Genomic DNA, 19,677 nt, shown 5'->3' on the forward strand with positions numbered 1-19,677 from the left:
CTTCCAATGGAAACTCCCACAAAGTGAGAGCTGGAAGGGGCCCTTCTCCAGATCTCTAGTCCAATCCCCTAATTGTGCAGATGAGAAAACCGAGGCCTGAAGAGTCATGACCTGCCCAAGGTCATAGTGCAAATGAGCGGCTGGGTCAGGACCACTGGAGTGAATGAAGAGATGTGACACCAGAGAATAATCCCTAAAAGACAAATCGCAGCATTTAAATGGCACATCTCTTCTGAGAAGTCTGAAACACTTCCACGCTCTTAGTACTACAGTCTCACCAGGTGGGGATCTGTCAACCCCACAGATAAGCAGCTCCTGTTTCTCAGCATTGTTGGCTTGGTTTAACCCTCCGCTGTAATCAAACTTGAATTCTGGGAGCCTTCTGGTGAAAATCCAAGGCCAGCGGTTCAGGGTTATGAATCCCATCACATGGATCAAACATTCACAGAGAACCCCTGCGTTAAAGGTTGAAGGGTTCATGTAACAAACTAGACCCAGAGCACTGGTCTCCAGGGCCCACTAAGTAGAGGGCACTTCCCACAATGAGGATCTTGCTTATGTCCAAATGCCAAATCGATTTCGTAACAGGGAATAGGGTTCACTAAAACCCCATCTGAAGTTAAGCCCTACCAGAGTTTAACATGCTTCCATGTACGACAGAATCATTTCTCAACAGCAATGTTACCAAAGCACAGATTTGGAAGGGTATCCAGAGCAAATCAGAAACGGTTGTACCGGCCTAACGAGGAGACCAAGGGGAACATAGGAAACGTCCAAGCCAGCGGGAGCCAGGGAGTCTGTGTAGGAAGAACATGGGATCTCAATCCAGAAGACTGAAGTCCAAATCCCAGGACAACCACTTAACTAGATGTCCGACTCTGGGAAAACCAGCTAACCTCTCTGCACCCAGTCGCCTCGGGGTTAGATGAGGACGTCACCAACTTCACAAGGCTGCAGGGAAAATTAAATGAAATGACATACAGGGAAATGGTAAACGGAGGCACTTTTAACTGCCAGTTCATATTAAAAAGAAAGTAAATGCACACCTAAGAACGCCTCATAAAGATGAACATAGGATTAATTAGACTGTACTTTAAGGATTCTGATGATGTTATAATTTTATCATGGTCTCCACATACAGGAGGCCACAGGAGAAGAATTAGCAGCTCTCCAGTTATTATGGTGCACTTCTAAACCCGTCTTAGGATTTGCATTACTCTCCCTGGTTACAAAAAGAATCCAGTGAGCATGGAGGGGAGATACTGAGAGAGACAGTTTCACCAAAACTCACTCAAAACTGACTTGCAGTGCCCAGGAGGTAGGTACCTCCCCTCAGGGTCCCTTGTGTTCACCCATCCTCCAGCGGCTGCAGCTTTGGCCAGAACCTGCAGATATAACAGGGGTACCCCAGCAGCTAAAGCGCCGCTGACCCCAGCTTTAGGTTTAGGCTTCAAATTCTTTCTCACCAATGAGCAACTGAAAATTGCTAACTTGCAGGCATGTCCACTCTCAGTGAGCGATTTGTCCTTCCCAGCTTAATATTTGAAGGAAACTCCAATGAGTAGCAAAATTGAAAAAAAAAAAAAAAAAAAGGGCAAACACCAAGGGAAAACCAAAGCAGGTAACTGAACGTGTGTCCTAAGTTTCTTGTCTCTGTAAAGCCCCGGAGACGGGGGCTGGAACGCGAGGGGCCAGCGGGCGGCGGCAACGGGGCAACGCGGCGGGAAGGCCCCGAGCGCCCTCTAAGGGCCATGGACCGCAAGTGCTGCCGCCTGCCGGGCCAGGAGCCGAAAAAGGAAGGAACTGGGAGAAAATTGTGTCTTCCGCATCTTCCATGTGGCATCACCTAATACTCAGGGGCAGAAAAATTCCTTATTCACAATTTCTAAATTTTAATCATCTGATCCATACTGGGGAATTTTCCTTAATAAGATGATACTAATAACACAATTCCCCCAAATTAAATTCATCTTCTTTGTAACTAAGACAAGGATAATGTCTTAGAAGGAAAAAAGGATGTTCGCCATGTGTTTAACCAATATCTCCCTGATTCCAAATGCTCTAAAATATGTCTACTAAAATAATGCAACAGGGACTACCCTCGTGGTAGAGTGGTTAAGACTCTGCGCTCCCAATGCAGGGGGCCCAGGTTCCATCCCTGGTCAGGGAACTAGATCCCAAATGCATGCCGCAACTAAGAGTTCGCACGCTGCAACTAAGGAGCCCGCCTGATGCATCTAAGACCCAGTGCAACCAAATAAATATTTTTAAAAATTATTTAAAATAATGAAATAATATCCATTCCCTGCCCTCAGCTACCCAGTTCTCCCCAAAGGCATCCAAGGTCTCAACGTCAGGTGTATCCTAACATAAATATTCTATGGTTAAACATGTGAATACACATACATATATATTATTTTCTCTCCTTTATCTTTATACGTTTAAATACTCACGTCCATATTTTCTAACTGAAATAAAAGCTTCTGAATAGAAGTTTTACTAGAACTCAAGAAATTCCTAAATTCCATAGGGACCAATGAAAACAGCTCTGCTCCTTAATGAGCAAATCATGATGGGGCCTTTCCTGAAATGCTTGCATCTAGGCTCCCTTTACCCACACCCTCACCCTTTGCAGTAGCGAAATAATGGCCCCTAAAAATGGGTATGTCCTAACCCCAGAACCTGTGAATGCGTGATCTCACACAGCAAAATAGACTTTGCACATGTGATTCAGTTAACAATCTGGAGATGGGAGGTTGTCCGATGTAATCACAAGGGTCCTTCTAAGTGAAAGAGGGAGAAGGAAGGTCAGAGTCAGAGAAGGTGATGCATGGATGGAAGTTTAGTGATGCCATTGCTGGAGAGGTCACCAGCTGAGGATCGCCGGCACCTCTAGAAGCTGAAAAAGTCGAGAACCGGATTCTCCCTAGAGCCCCAGGAGGAACAAAACCTTTGATGTTAGGCCAGTGAGACCCATTGCAGACTTCTAACCTCCAGAACTCTAACATAATAAATTTATGTTATTTTAAGCCACTAAGTTTGTGGTAATTTGTTATAACAGCAACAGGAAACTAATACACCCCTCCACTCCTCACCCCCAACAGGGCCGGTTTTCAGGGAATGGGCCTTTGTGTCTTAAATAGAGCTACGAATGGTCTTGGTAAAATGACGCTCTGGAACTGACCAGTGATAACTTTCCAAGGACATAAATTATCACTCTGCAATTCTATTACAACCTGTAATTCCAACTAATGAATTGTGTGCTCAGTTGACAAATAAAACAGTTCTTTCATCTGGGGGAGGAGGGGCTCCAATGTACACGATAAAAGGAAAGGGTGTATTCACCTCCTCCTCTCAAAGAGGACAGAAATAGGAGGGGAACCCTACAGAGCTGCATGTAGGTTGGGCCACAGGAAAATCTGTGAGGGCTTCTAGAGGTGGAAGGAATCTTTCCATTTGCTTGGTCTAGTGGGGATTGACTAACTGGCCCGAAGCCACACAGCAGGTGAATGGCAGTGCTGAGACTCAAACCCAGGCGCCTTGATGTTGAACCTACATCCTTTCTATACGGCAGTGGTTATCAAACTTCCTTTTCTCAGATTCCTATCTACTCTTAAATTAATGAGGATCTCACAGAGTTTGTGTTTTTGTGGATTTTATCTATCCATATCTACTGACCAGAAATTAAATCTAGGAAGAGGTTAAACTACGTACTTATTAATTCATGTTAAAATAGCAATAGTAAACCATTACAAGCTGACATAACAAACTGTATTTTATGAAAAATAACTGTTTTCCAAAACACAAAGAAAATGAGAAGAATGGCATTTTTTGGCATTTTGGCAAATCTCTTTCATAGATGACAGCGGGATCTCCTATCCAGTTATGCCTTCAACCTATTGCAGTATGTTGTTTTGGCTGAAGTACCTGAAGAAAATCTGACCTCATACAGATATGGGAAAGGTATTTTAATAGCCTTACAGATAATTTTGGAAAATCTTTGATACTACACCAAAACTCATCAAGTAGCAGTTTCTTAAAGGTTAGTTGCAATGTACAATCTGAAACCATAAAAAGAATTTTTCACATTTTGTTACATTAAAAATCCACTGGGCTATTTTGCACTTTGATGGACCTTTTAGCCAGGCAAGATTTTGTAACACTGTGCATCGGTCACTTGGATTTACCAGTTCACTTGGATTTACCAGTTCACTTGCTTATGCAGAGCATCTAAATTTTGACACATTTTATAACACAGTATTTCAAAATCACATTCTTTTATATCACCACCTATCTTGTTAGAAAAGTTTCTAAGTATTGGGAAGCTTTCAAGCTTAGGATGTTGGAGGTGACATGGCAAAATTCTAATTTTCACTTGACAGCTCAATTTTCTCACTGGCAAGACCTACTAGCAGTTATTTTACCAAAAGCGGCAGACCGCCTTTGTTCATTTTTTGAGATGTCTGCCAAATACTCAAGTCAAAATAACTGGTCTGTCTGCAGCCATTCTTTCTGGTAAAGGTGGCATTCCATGAAAAAAAGCGGCTAGTTCAGCTCACAACTCAAACTATCACACAACTGCTTTTCTGCAGGATTACTGACGAACTTGGGCAGTCAGCAGAAGTGCTTTATGTGCCTCTCCCATTTCCTCACACGGAATATTAAAAAGACATGCATACAAGGGTGGAGATTTGGTTAAATTAATAATTTTTACTGTTGCACCAAGGACATTCTTCATTGAAACTGGCATATCCTTTCTTAACTTCAAAAGCCTGAAAAATGCAATGACTACCAACTCACGATGGCACCAACGCTAAGATTCACACTACAGCACCCGCAGTTGAAGTTTTCTCACTAAGCTTTTGTACCCTCACTACAGACATCAACACTGTGAAAAAAGCAAATAATATCTTAGTATTACTTTGAAAATCGCTTTGACCTTGCGGATTCCCTGAAAGAGTCCTCAAGCTTTAAAGAAAAAAGCTTTTAAATCACCCAAAACCATCCTAAGATAACCACTATAAATGTATGAGAGTATTTGTGTCCTCACATGTTTTTAGAAAAACATATCTTATCAGACTGGCAAGTGCAATCACAATTTTAACGGTTGCGTAGTATTTTATTGTAGGGATGGGGGGGAGCGTGCATCACTTGCTCATTTTGTTTTACATTTTAATTGACCACCAAGTTGAAGGGTTTATTTAGATCTTCAGCATGCCCTGCAAATCACCTCTGTTTTAAGGAAAGCTCCTCTGAGCTGTGATGGGTCAGCCACTAGGAAGGTGGCTCTGGGTGATTTCATGACAGGGACTCTGGTCCCAAAGGTCTGGGGGATAGGAGAGGGCCTGACTCGAGCAGCTTGCTAAGCCCATGCATTCATTCAGTGAGAGACGAAGCAGTGTGTCCACAGCCCTGCTGTAAGTACCAGAGTACAAGTCTGGAGCAGTGACTGTAGCTATGACAGCAAGACAGGCAGGAAGCCTTCCAGAGAAGCAGATGAATAAATTACGTGCCCCCTGATTTCTTCCCCAGCACATGGAGCTCTCTGCAGGTGACGTCGCTTCCTTTCCTTCTGTCATTTAAATGCAGTAAATATGCATTTCAAAACGTGTTTGTCCTCCTTTGTCTGCTTCTAGTCTGGTCATCATTTTATTGCAAATCCCACGTCAACACAGTAGAGAGAAGTGCCAGCAAGCGTTCCAGCTCCAACATTCCACAGCTCAGTGATTTACAGAGCAGAAAGCGAGACAAGGAGCAGCATGCAGAAGACAGGATTCCGGGAGCGATCACAAGCCACCCAGACTTCAGACCCACTCAAATGTAAACCCATCGGGCAGGTGGCAGTGGAATCTAACAGGTACAAGGCTGTAAAATGCCAGTGTGCCACTGGTTCCACTTTCAGTCTGTTTTCTGACACAAAAACTCTTTCAAATTCAGAGAATTTGAATTTAGGAAAAAAAAAAAAAAAAGCCACGGGCTGTAGGTGGGGAAGTTGAAGGGCTTTAAAATAGTTTTATTCTTGGTAAGTACTATACAAATATTCAGTGAATGCTTTCCTAGAAGTAGCTAACAGAGACGAAAACAACCTACAACTGGACCCTCGTTTTATGAAAAAGTGGCATTTAGCATCCCAGCGCTTGGCATAATCCTGAGACAAGCGTTATGCCTGATGCACCCACCAAAAAGACTCAGAAGGCAATGTGACCCCCAACTTTTCCCCTTTCCCTTGTAGCAGGAGGGCAATCGAGACACTAAATAGAATCATAAAGCCCTCCTGAGAATCGCATCTGAATTTTTATAACCCAGCTGGGAGTGAGCAGTATCAACAAAAATGTTGACTTCTTGGATTCCTACAAACCGATGACATAAATAAAAGCCACGCAGTTGTCAAGTGTGAAAATGCCTGCACAGGAGGTGGAAACAAGGGCCACCAACGGCTTAGGGATGAAAAATTTGTCTCGCTCTGCGGGAGACGTACAAGAAATCTGAAAACATCGCGCTTGCATTTTCTGAAAAGCGTTGCTCACATTTCTGCCCCCAAAGAAAGCATCCACCCCCGTCTCCAGCCTCAGCCTTCGGGGAATGGTGAGCTTCTCCCGAACTGACTCTCCCTCTCCCCTCTCCCTCCTCTCAAGACAGATGTCCTCTTCCCAGCTCCAAACTTCCCACCGAGAGGCAACGTAAGAGCGCGGCTTCTCCTTGGGCACCGAGGTACCCGATCGCCCCGCGGCGGCTCACAGCTATCCCCGTGCCCTTCTAGAACAGTCCTGCCTCTCTGCCTCCCTCTGGTCTCCCGAGTGCCGTCCTTCACCAGGCATCCCTGCCTCGGGGCAGGTGAACTGGAGGAAAGAAGGATACCCACGGGGAAATTCTGGGCAAAGGAAAGCGTCACCCCTCCCCCCACCGCAGCGCCGAGAGGTGGCCTTTCTTTTCTTTTCTTTTCCCCCCCTTCTTTTCTTTGCCGGAATGTTCCCGGAATGTTAGACTGCTGAGTCTCCCGACTCCGGGCGTTCGACGGCAAAGCTGAAACCGCTTTGCGCTGAGGTCCCCTGCCGCCAACCGTGTCCCCGGGCCCGCCTGCAGCGCGCGAGGCTCCGAATGCCCGGACCCGCGTCCCCAGCCGCCCCTCCGCGCCCCGACCCGCGAGCGGTGAGGACGCACGGGTTAGTGACAGGACATGCAGCCAGTGCAGCGCAGGCCGGCGGCCCCCCGAGCGACACGCGGTGAGCGGCGCACGGAAGGCGGACGGGGAAGCGGTGAGGAGGCGCGGAGAGCCGGGCGGCCGAGGCCGGGACTGCGCATACCTGGAGCCCTCGCCGAGGAGACGACCGGCAGCAGCGCGGCCAGGAGCAGCAGCGCCGCCCAGGGCAGCGGGGGCCGAGCCCGCGGGGACGCCCCGACCTCGGGCGCCATCGGGAGCCCGGGGTGCGCGGCGGGCTGGGCCGGGCGGCTGCCGGGTGGGCGCTGGGCTGGAGCCTGGGAGCGCAGAGGGGCCGCCGTCGGGTCCCCGCCGTCGGTGTGCGTCGGAGCGCTCTGCGTCGCGCCTGCGCGCCCGGGCCCTGCGCCGATCGCTCCCTGCTCGCGCCGCGGCCGCCGCGCTCCGCACTGAGGCCGCCGGCCGCCGGCCGCGCCTTTTAGCCGCGCGCGGGCGCCCCCTGCCGACGTGCGGGCTGCGGGGCGGCGAGGGTGGCGGGGTGACGGCCCGAGGCGGGCGGGGCGCGGGGCCGCGGCTCAGGGTGCCCAGGCGCCCGGGAAAAGCGCTGGGCGGGTCTAGAAACGCAGGGATTGCTGTGCGGGCGTGCGCTCCCGCTGTCTAACCTCTCCGGCTTTCTGGCTGCGGGGATGGCCCATCACCTCCAATCCTTGCCAAGCCCAGGCATGCCCTCTGTCACCTTAAATACCTCTGGCTTCAACGTTGGGGACCCGAGCCAGGCGCCTTCACCTCTGTCAGCCTGTTGCGGTCGTCCCTGCGGCTCTCCCCGGTCTTCCCCACAGCCCGCGCCCGGGAAAGGGGGGTTTAATGTGCTGAGATACCGCTGCTCCCGGCTGTGGTTTCTGCGGAGCGCCTGAACTGGGTTCAAAGGCAGCGTTCTGTAAGCGCGGAGCACTCAGGGCCGAGCACTCGCCCGGCCTCGCTTCCTCCGATCTCTATGATGTTAGCACGGCCTAGGGCTCCCTCTCCCGATTCCCACCTATCTGTGGTCGGCTCTCCGCCTCGGAAGCCTCGCCGCCCGTCCGAGCGGACTGGGAGAGCCCCTGGAGGCGAGCAGGACGCCTGCGCCCGGGCAGGTCCGCGCTCTGGGCGCAGGTGCCGCCGTCGCCCAGCAGCGTCCTCGCAGACCTCATGTGACTGCAGCTCACAACCTAAGGTCGAGTCAGCCCTCCGTCGTGACAGGCTACAACTTGACCAGACTTGTGTCCTTCTGCAAAGAGGAAAAGATTGCAAGACGAATTCTCAACTGACGAAAAAGAAACACAGCATCTCTTTTCTGAACGGAAACACCATATCCGCGCGGTTAAGCCCTGGCAGGCGCCGCTTGCCCAGTGAGCACCCAGGAAAGGCAGAATTCTATGGCCTTCCTTTCGGGAAAACGTTCCCCTGGGTCCCAGGTCTTCATTCATCCTGCAAGGTCTATGAGCTCCCAGAACTCTTCCTGCAGGTTGCAACCATTTTAATGTTTAATTACTCCCCAGTTTTGCAATGTTTCCCCCCCGCCATTTAACGCGCTATGGCCTTGGTCTGCCCAGCACCCCCCCTCCCTGCTCTTATTCCGGGAACAATAGCCCCCTCCTCTACTTCAACCAAGCGGCTCCAATGGGGCCTGTCCCCTCCCAACCACCCTCTTTCCCACCCAAGTTGGTCCAAGGATCGCCAGTGGCCCAAGCAGGGTCAGTCAGAGTCAGGACTTTTCTCGTTGGAGCTGGTGAAAAAGTTTTTTTCCTCCGGTCATTCATGGATGCTGAAGGATGGTAGCTGAGGTAGGCTGAAATATGCCCCCCCCCCCACCAAAGATGTCCATGTCTTAATCCCTGGAACCCATGAATGTTACCTTATACAGAGGGGGGAAAAAAGTCTTTGCAGATGTGATTAAGTGAAGCATCTTGAGATGGAGAGATTGTCCTGGATTATCTGGTGGGCCCTAAATACTGTTACATGTGTCCTTATAAGAAGGAGAAGGAGATCTGAGATACATAGAAGAGGAGACAATGTGTGCACAGAGGTAGAGATGGGAGTCATGCAGCCACAAGCCAAGGCACACAAGCAGCCATGAGCAGCTGTCAGAGGCAAGGACCAGATTCTCCCCTAGAGCTTCTGCAGGGAGCACAGTCCTGCCAGCATCTTGATTTCAGTCCAGTGGAAAGAATTTCAGGCTTTTGGCCTCCAGAACTGAGAGAATAAATTTTGGTTGTTTTAAGCCCACAAACTGGTAATTGTTACAACGGCCGCAAGAAACTGATACAGTAGCCAAGAGGGGCCTGTGTGTCTGGCTCCAGCCTCGAGGGTACCATCCAGAGAGACTGAAGCCAAAACATAGAGAACAACCAATCAGGGAGAAAGAATCGTGCAAGTGGGCAAGTCCTGGGCTCCAGCCCCAGCTCTGTCCTTCCTGAAGATTGCTTCCGGGAGACAAAAGTTTTCTTTGGCTAAGTTGGAGTAGGATTTCTACCTCGCAACACATGAGTTCTAACCAGTACCTTCCCCCTGTCCTCAGGAGGATGAGAATCAAGATTTACCTTTATGTCCTGTCTGCCACCCAAAAAGGCCATCACAGTACCAAGCACACAGTAAGTTCCAGGAAATACTGATAGATCAGCTGCCATTCATTTGCTCACTCAACCAATATTTATTGTGTATCTACTTCGTGCCTGACACTGCTCTAGGCACGGGGGATCTAAAACACTAAAAACAGCAGTGATTGAAAGTTAGCAGGAGATAAGTTTTAAAAGATGGGGAACATCGTAGTAAGGACAATGCAGGCTCCATTAAGATTTAGGCTTTTATCCCACGGTGGAGGGGCGGGGGAGCGCATTGGAGGACCCTGATGAGAAGAGTGCGTGACAAGGTTTACGTGGAAGCGAAAAGCCAGTAAGCAGGCTTTTATGATCAAGGTGAGGGAAGATGGTGCTCGGACTGGATAGCCATGGAGGAGATGAGAACTAATGAGACTCTCGGTACAGCTTGAAGGTACAGGTAAGATGATTTTCTGACACACTGGACGAGAGGGAACAGAGAAAGAGAATTGGCAATACAAGAAGTCACACTGTTCTCACCCTGGGCATTAACTCTCCATTAGGACTTTTGTAATTTCAGGATTTCACTCTTCAGTTTAATTTTAAGAAAATGATTACATGGCATAGCGTGCAGAAGCTCACAGGGAAGGCTCATCGAAGGGTAGTTTCCTTCCTTCCTCGTGAAATACACGTGCATTCACCTACCTCCCCAGCATGTTCGTTATTAGAGTCACTTTCTTCTTTGGACATTTCAGAGTAAAGTAAAATGCAAAATCACCTCCAACTTTAGAGTTTTGATGACTAGATCAGAACAACTGGCCATGGGCTGTTCGATAGTAAATGAAATACCTAACATTTATGACTCTGGATTGTGATTTGATTACAAACTTAAGAGTGTGTTTAATCTTAAAAGTCGTAAGAGAGATTGTAAAGGTTTTTAAAACCTTTTAAAAGATCTCAAAACACCTGACCTAAGAGCCATGGTACTCTGTCCTGAATGTGATCATCTCAAAAATATAAGCTCTCTGAAGTGTCCTTCCTTCTGGTCATTTCTTTGTCCACTCTATTGTTGCACTTGTCCTGATAGACTTTATTATTTTTTCACATAATTTCTTAAGCTCGTGGTTGTTGCTTCTATTTTGTTTGTCAGAATGAAACAGAACAATGTCATCTTTGGGCTAGGCAGATCATCAGCTATTTAATTGCAATCCTTTACTAGCCTGCCTCCAAGTTATTTCTATGGCTTATTCCTAGCTTTACAAATCAATCTGTGTCCAGGCACGCTATCTCTGGTTCTAGTTAATTTTTAAATAACTATACCTTCAGAGAGTTCAGCACTCCTCATACACATTGTCATGGCATTCCTATGCAGCAAAATAGATTCAAATGCTGTTTTCCTGTTTCATGTGGAGAAATAGAAACCTAGTTCAGATGGCCATCCAGTACCAACTACAATGCATGTCTCATACTGTCATCCGACATCAAATCTTGTTCAGGCTTCAGTCTGGCTCTTGGCTCTTGAATTCCTTTTTAAGCACCATATTTGAATGTGTCTCTGTGCCGTGACAGCAGCAGGACATTGTACGATATCCATTACACAATGGTGATGTGCATAAAACTTTTAAAAGACTCTACATAGAAGTAGAATGAAAGAGATGGCATACCCACAGTGCTTGGAGTGATGGGGGGAGAGCATTAATTCAGGCACAACAGGCCTGGAGGAAAACATCAGTCTCTAGGTTTCCATAAACAGAGGGGAAAGGGAAAAGAAAAGAGCAAATCGACATAGGCAAGTAGATTCCACCTTGACATGGGAGAAAAAAGCTGGTTGCTTCTAACCAGCGATGAAATAAAATAACGCTTCATCAAATTTTCTTGAGTGGTAACCATTTTGTTCCACGTCCCACAAGAACGTCAGAGGCATCACTCTGATTTTACAGAGAGAAAACCAAGGCCCTGAGAGGTCATATGCCTTGTCCATCCACACTAGTGACCCGTGAGGGTGAGAGTCCAACACGCCTGACCCCAAATGCATGTCTTTGCCATGATACCGTGCATCTCCAAAAGCCCCTTCTCTATCAGATTTTCAATAAAAGCATCAGGACCAAGGCAGAAAGTGCAAATAAAAATATGTTTTGCCTGGCCTGCCCCATGTCCACTACACATTTATCAGAGACACCTCCTTATCATCCAAATGGTGAGAGATCCTTCTGAGCCAACAATCGCCAAGACCTGAATATTACATCATGCATCTTCTCAGGGTTTGGAAGGTACTCCTTAAACAAACTGCTGTAAATCCATCACTGCCTGAAACGTGCTTTCTTTGCACAGAAGTTCTAACTTGTTCCCCCTGCAAGGCAGTGCCAAGGCAAGTTCTCTTTTGTACAGATATCCTGGGAATTAGTGAAACATAAAGGATTAAGATGTCAGATATCCAGTCTAGCACAGTAACTGTTAGGGATTCTGAGAATGTTTCTCTTGCCATGATGTACAAGCCCACAGACCTGTATCCTGGGACCATAAGTCACACATACTGTAAATGGAAGCAGCTAGATACTCCAGTTCTATCATCTACCTCTTGTCAACGGGCTTAGGGCTTGGGCTATAGGGAAATCATTCATGAATCTATTCCTTTCTAGGACCTTTATTGAACAGATATTTTTGTGTCAAGTGATGTGTTAGCATCTGGGGATGCACATGTGGCTGAGAGTCAGGCAGCCCTTACCTCACGCAGCTCACACTCCAGGTCAGAGAGGAACGAATTACAGCCCAGAGGGCTGTGAGGTCAGCCCTTGAAGCTTACAGGAATTGTTCTCAGTATTACCTCTCCCTACCCTTCCCTTGTTCTCTTTTTTCCCCCAAGGAGGCTTTAACCCTATGTGTGCTTTCCATAGGGGGGTATCAAGTGCATCCACTGTAATCCTGTGGAATTAAAAGAGCCCAGTTGGGGCGGGGGGAGGCGTTAATCAATTGGAGTGGAACAAGAGCTCAGGAAGGACGGTCTTCAGGTTGCAGTTGGCAGTTTCAGAAGTTGGCCCAGGCACTGTGCTAAGAAAGCACATCTGGCCGCCTTCCACCTGCCTTTGTCTGACCCCGCCTCATGTCCATGACTGAACGGTTACCCAGAGATATGACAGGCTTGTTTTTTTGTGTTTTCGCTTATTTTCCAGAAGGATTGTGTTCCAATTATTCCAAATATTAGTGGCTGAAAGCAATACTCATAGACTATTCTTCATAGTGTCTGTGGGTCAGGAATTTGGAAGCAGCTTGGTGGGGCTGCTGGAGGTCTCTTGTGAGTTGCAGTCAGAATGTCTGCTGGGGCTGCTGTCATCTGAAGGTTGGACTGGGCTGGAGGATGCACTTCCGAGGAGCCTCACTCATGTGGCTGGCAAGTCCGTGCTGGCTGTTGGATGGGGACCTTGGCTCCTCTCCGACTGGGCCTCCCAGGGAGCTGAGTGTCTGCAGTTGGTATTCCCTGGAGCAGGCAATGCAGAAGTCCAAGGCAGAAGTAGCAATCCTTTTACCACCAGCCTTGGAAGTCACCCACAGTCACTTCCAACATATTCTGTTGGTGGCACAGACCAACCTTGATTTAACGTGGGAGGGGACTACACAAAGGCATGAATACCAGGAGGTGCAGATCATGGAGGGCCGACCTGGAGGCCAGCTACCACGGGTTGATGCTGTAGCAGCACCCCTGCTTTCATGCAAATCCCCAGGTTCACTGACCAATGATTTGTTTCTCTTTGAATCTTTCCTCCAAGCTCACTCACCTTTGTTCCAGCTGAGGCCATGTTGCTGGGGAGGACATGCCACCTGCACAGGCCCCAGAATGCCTACTCTACAGGGTCACCAAACATGACATTCTACCCTCCACTGCCTCCCCTTCTTATTTATGCCATTGTCTCTGGTGCCCTTTGTCAGTGTATCTCACCATCCTGTGCCCTTGGGCATGTTTTTAAACTAGATTATAATCTTCTGGTTTGCTTTCATGACAAGTATCCTTCTTGTGTGCTCATAAATATGACATATATTGCAGCTCGTAAATTCTATGAGTGGGCCCTTCCAGGATGGATTCCATTTGCAGCATCACTGCATGTAGTGGGGCCTGTATAGCATCCCATGGATGGAAATGATGCAGGGTTTCCCCCTTCGGTGCTCCACTAGGCCACCTAAGCCACCCCTCCTCTGTGCCCTCTCATGTTCCTCCTTGAACCTAGAAGCCCCAACCCATTTTCCCTTCATCTAACCATCACTTCAACAAATGTTTTTTGCAGCTTGGATTCAAATCTTATGCCACCTCCTCCTGGAAGCCTTTCCTGACTAGACCCTCAAAGAATTTCTCCCTGCAAATTTCTTAGCACTTCTAGTCTGCATCACACAGTTTATCATCATGTGTTCTTGTTCCTGACTTCATGGCAAGCTCACCTTCTTATTTGCTATCCCATAAAACCATGAAGAATGTGGAGAACACACTAGGCCCTAGAGAATCATTTTTAAATAATTTATTTCTTCAAGAAACATTCATGGAGTACCTACGATGTGTCAAGCACTATGATAAACACTGGAGGCACAAACATGAGTAAGACACAGTGTATGGAATTATCTTTCAGAAAAAAAGATATTTTGGTAGCAACAAAGTACAAGATCCAATCATGAATCATTCACTTTAATGTGATTTATCTGCATGGTTTAATTAACTTTATATCAAACAGAGGTTCAAATGTAGCAATCAAATTGTGGTCGCTTTGCATATTGTGATAGTTAGCAAACTCCTGAACAGGTTAATTAGGTTAATTAATCAAGCTGGATATTCTCTTTAGGCCTTTGCTAGCTTGGTTTGTAGAGCCTAACATGAAAATGTCATTAGAATGTATTTTTAAAAGCAAGATGTCTTGTTTTAACTTTTGGCAAAAAAGAAAATATGCAATGTTTCAGAGATCACAAGGAAAACTTGAAACTGCTGAGCCAACCAACCAACTGGAGAACTGTTACAGGTTCTCCAGGAAGAGAGACTGCCAGGGCTTCTCACCTGAGGGAGAAGCATCACCTTGGCAAACATATCCTCTGGCAGGTGGACTGAGGGCCTCCAGACTGAGGACTGGACTGCTCTCACTATCTACCTCTGCCTTGGCTCTGATACCCCTTGGATATGGATGCCGCTACCAGACCTGTATTCTTTTCATTCATTCAAGAGTGAATCATCCATGCAAGATTGTATCTCTGGGTTTATTTTCTCCTTTTTCATATAAAACACAAATCAGTAGAGAGCCTGTTTAGCCCTGGTTTTTCAGAAGTAAGTCCCCTGGAATCATGCACTGAACACATCCCACTTCCAGTCCCACAGTTTACGATCAATCAAATATGAGATCATAAATCTCCAAAGAAACAAACACCATAAGAAGTGTCAGCAGAAACAAGACTTTGGCTCCCAAGTACTTTAGATACTAGAATTATTAGATTCAAAATATAAAATGGCAGAGGGCAGACAGCAGAAGCAAGAAGAACTACAATCCTGCAGCCTGTGGGAAAAAAAACACATTCATAGGAAGATAGACAAGATGAAAAGGCAGAGAGCTATGTACCAGATGAAGGAACAAGATAAAACCCCAGAAAAACAACTAAATGAAGTGGAGATAGGAAACCTTCCAGAAAAAGAATTCAGAATAATGATAGTGAAAAAAGAGTCCCAGAAGAAAAAAACAGAATAGAGAAGAAGCAATATTCAAAGAAATAATGGCTAAAATCAATGAAAGATATAAACCCATTGATGTATGAAGCATAGCAAACACCAACCTGGATAAATACAAAAAAATACACGCCTAAGTACATTGTAGTGATGTTGAAAACACAGAGTGTAATGAGATGATTAAAAGCAGTCAGAAAAAAATGTGAGAACACCTACAAAAGGACTAAGTTGAACAGCAATCTTCTCAACAACAGGAGGTTGAAGATGGTGGAATAATATCTTCAGACTTTGAGAGAAAATAACCTCAGATCTAGAATTGTGTGCCCAGAAAAATTATCTTTTAAGAATCAAATAAAGGCTTTTTCAGATAAATAAAATTTGAGAGTACCTACTACCTATAAACCTTTACTACAGGAACTTCTAAAAGAATGAGCTCAGAATAAAGGTCTGAGATGCAAAGACGAAAGGTGAGCAAAGGACTTTGGAAATATGTAGGTAAATATAAACAAATGCCAGTTGTGTAATATAATAAAAATAATATATAATTATGGAGTTACAAAAGAAGACAACTAAAACACTGGATCACAAAAGAATGAAATCTAGTTGGGGTAATCATTGTTAAGAGTGTTAAAATAAACATATATTGTCCAGAAACGAGGTTGGGAAATTTAATTTAGATTTTTAAATTAAGTACAGCAAACTTTTAAGAGTGACAAATATAAAAAATATAGAATGTATAGCTTCTAAACCAAGAGAGGAGAGATTTCAACATTCCTTCCTCAATTATGGATATATAAATCAGATAAAGTAGTAAAGCTGTAGAATATTTAACACAATTAACAAGCTCGATTTATTGGTCATATACACAATATACATTATTATTGAGCACACATGGAACATTTATAAAAATTGGCCATGAATTAGGCCATAAAGAAGCCTCAAATTTCAAAAAAAAAAAAAAATAGGTGTCATACAGACTATGATCTCTTACCATAGTGCAGTGAAGTCAGAAATCAAAGTCAAAAATAAAATTTTTAGGGACTTCCCTGGTGGCACAGTGGCTAAGAATCCACCTGCCAATGCAGAGGACACGGGTTTGATCCCTGGTCTAGGAAGATCCTACATGCCACAGAGCAACTAAGCCCGTGCACCACAACTACTGAGCCTGCACTCTAGAGCCCGCAAGCCACAACTACTGAGCTCACATACCACAACTATGGAAGCCCGTGCACTTAGAGCCCATGCTCCGCAACAAGAGAAGCCACCACAATGAGAAGCCTGAGCACCACAATGAAGAGAAGCCCCTGCTCTCCACAGCTAGAGGAAGCCCACATGCAGCAACAAAGACCCAACTCAGCCAAAAATAAATAAATAAATTTATTTTTTAAAATAATAAAATAAAATTAAAAAATAAAATTTTTAAATCTATATTTGGAAATTAAACATAGACAAAATCATAACAGAAATTTTTAAATGCTCAGAACTGAACAATAATAAGTTCTGTACATATCATAACACATAGGATGTTGCAAAACTAGAAAGTGCATAGCCTTAAATATTCATATATGAGAAAAATATGTAACCTCAAACACCTGGATTTAAAATTATAACATTGAAAATAAGCTAAATGCCCTATTAAGAAGTTAAGAAAAGAACAAGAATAGAGGATAAACTCTTTAAAGGAAAAGGAAGGAGATAGTAAAAAAAAAAAAAAAAAAAGAGCAGACATTAATGAAAAGAAATCCATAGCTACAACAGAGAGTATAATTTTAAAAAATAGTCCTTACTGGGGCCCCTAGATCAGGCATCCAGAGATCTTTGCTCCCTGACAGGCAGGGTCAATGCCCCTACTCAGCCTTGAAGCAGTTACAGAAGACGGACCATTGCCCCTCTGCTTCCCTTAAGAATATAGGAGTAAAATCTCTGAGGGGAAAATAAAACAGGAGCGAAGGGGGCAGGGCACAACCTTTAAAAGAATGACATAGCCCTTGAGGATATGACATAAACTGGTTAGAACCAACTAGGTCCAAGATGGCAGAAGATTCACCTTCCAGTAGACCTTGAGCCTCATTATACACTCACTGTAATGCATTAGCTAACTGATATACCCACAGGCGTCATGACAGTTCCAAGGCCAACCATAAAAGCCCAAAAGTAGGTGGTGGCTCAATTCCTGGAAATCCCCGCCCACACTCTGTCTGTGGAGTGTGTTTTTCCCAAGGCCACTTTTGCCTTTTGAGATGGACCGCATTCTGTCTATGGAATGTGTATGTCTCTAAATAAATCCACTTCTTACCTATCAAAATAAATAAATAAATAAATAAAGATAAAAATAAAAATAGAAAATGGTCCTTAGAGTAATAACTAAATATTTAGTGAAATTTATTAAGAAAAAAAGGAAAGAAGGCACAGATAAAGGGTAAATAGGAACTTAAAAAAAAGAAGACACAACTACATAAACAGCAGATATTAAAAGGAAAAGAAAATATTATGAAGTATCATAGTTGTTTTATCTGTTCATCATAATTACTTAATCTGCTCATAAATATAATGCTAATAAATTTGAAAACTTATATGAAATAAATTCCTGGAAAATTATAAGTTATTAAACTTGACTCAAGAAGAAAGAGAAGGCCCAAATGGTCCTACAATTATTAGAGAAATTTAATCAGTACTTTAAAATCTTCCTACGAGGAAAATAGCAAGTTCAGCCAATTTTATGAGCAAATTGTACATAACTTTCAAAGAAAAATTGTTCTTATCTTCTAGAACAGGGATCCCTAACCCCCAGGCCACGGACCAGCACCAGTTCATGACCTGTTAGGAACTGGGCCTCAGAGCAGGAGGTGAGTGGCGGGTGAGCAAGCGAAGCTTCATCTGTATTCACAGCCGCTCCCCATCGCTCACATTACTGCCCGAGCTCTGCCTCCTGTCAGATCAGCGGCCGCATCAGATTCTCATAGGAGCGCGAACCCTACTGTGAACTGTGCGTGCAAGGGATCTAGCTTGCTCGCTCCTTATGATGATCTGAGGGGGAGTCAAGGCGGTGATGCTAGCGCTGGGGGATGGCTACAAATGCAGATTATCATTAGCAGAGAGGTTTGACTACACAGAGACCATGATAGATCAATTGCTTGCAGACTCATATCAAAAATCAGTGAGTGGCAAGTGAAAACAAGTTCAGGGCTCTCACTGATTCTGCTTTATGGTGAGTTGTATAAATATTTCATTATATATTACAATGTAATAATAATAGAAATAAAGTGCACAATAAATGTAATGTGCTTGAATCATCCCCAAACCATCTTCCTCTCCACCCCCCACTCCTGGTCCATTGGAAAAATTGTCTTCCATGAAACTGGTCCCTGGTGCCAAAAACGTTGGGGACCACTGTTCTAGAAGATGTAAAATGAGCAAGTGCTCCCCTAGGAGGATTCCATGAGGTTAATATAATCTTGATGCCAAAACTAGACCAAGATGATAAAGTGAGAGAACATTAAAGACACTCTAACTGATAAACATTGATGCAAAAATCCTAAACAACATTAGCAGACCAAATCCAGTCAAGCATAAAAACAAAAATATATCTTGTCCAAACATGCTCTTTCCCAGGAATTCAGGGGAGGTTTAACATTAGCATAAATGTAATCTACCACATTAATAGACTAGAGGAGAAAAACCTTATGCTCTTCTTATTTGACTCAGAAAAATTATTAGATAAAACTTAACATCACTTCATGTTTTAAAAAAATTCTTAAGAAACTCAAAACACAAGGCAGAGTCCATAAACTGAAATAGTATCTATAAAGAACCCCCAGGAGTTACTCAGTTTTCTTGGGTCTCTCCCACATATACATGCTATTAAATTTTTGTTTGATTTTCTCTTATTTAAAAAGAAAGAAAGAAACTCCATACAGAAAACACCTTCCTTAATTGTGAAATATGAGCAGAATGCAGTGTCCACTCGCATCAGCAGTCTATACTGGAGGCCTTGGCAACTAGTCTTTATTTATTTCAGGCACTTGGCAATCTCTCTGCTGTCAGTTGTACTGCTTGCCATGTGAAAGGCAATCTTTTCCCCGTATCTTAGTAACAAAACAACACAACTTTATTTACTCAAGTGATCTTCCTTTATAAGATCCTATAAAACACATGGCGGTAACGGATTTAATTTTGCCTTATATGTTCATTTACGTTACCATACTGGCTGTCAAATATTTTGAATAGCACTCCAGCTCTCAGGCAAAACCTTGCAA

At 44.8% G+C, this 19,677-nt stretch overlaps 1 protein-coding gene across 2 annotated transcripts in view; it reads right to left on the bottom strand.

The window, feature by feature from the left end:
• Window positions 1–7,615, bottom strand: part of FNDC1 (fibronectin type III domain containing 1) — a 101,247-nt gene extending 93,632 nt beyond the window's left edge. For both annotated transcript variants that reach the window (XM_082404501.1, XM_082404500.1), the window contains exon 1: window positions 7,305–7,615. In XM_082404501.1, the coding sequence (XP_082260627.1) occupies window positions 7,305–7,413 (109 nt within the window). In that variant the 5' untranslated portion in view covers window positions 7,414–7,615. The remainder of the gene's footprint in view (window positions 1–7,304) is intronic.
• Between the last annotated feature and the right edge of the window lie 12,062 nt (window positions 7,616–19,677).

This window comes from Balaenoptera borealis (assembly GCF_965194805.1).
Source record: "Balaenoptera borealis genome assembly, chromosome: 9".
Classification (NCBI taxonomy): Eukaryota; Metazoa; Chordata; class Mammalia; order Artiodactyla; family Balaenopteridae; genus Balaenoptera; species Balaenoptera borealis.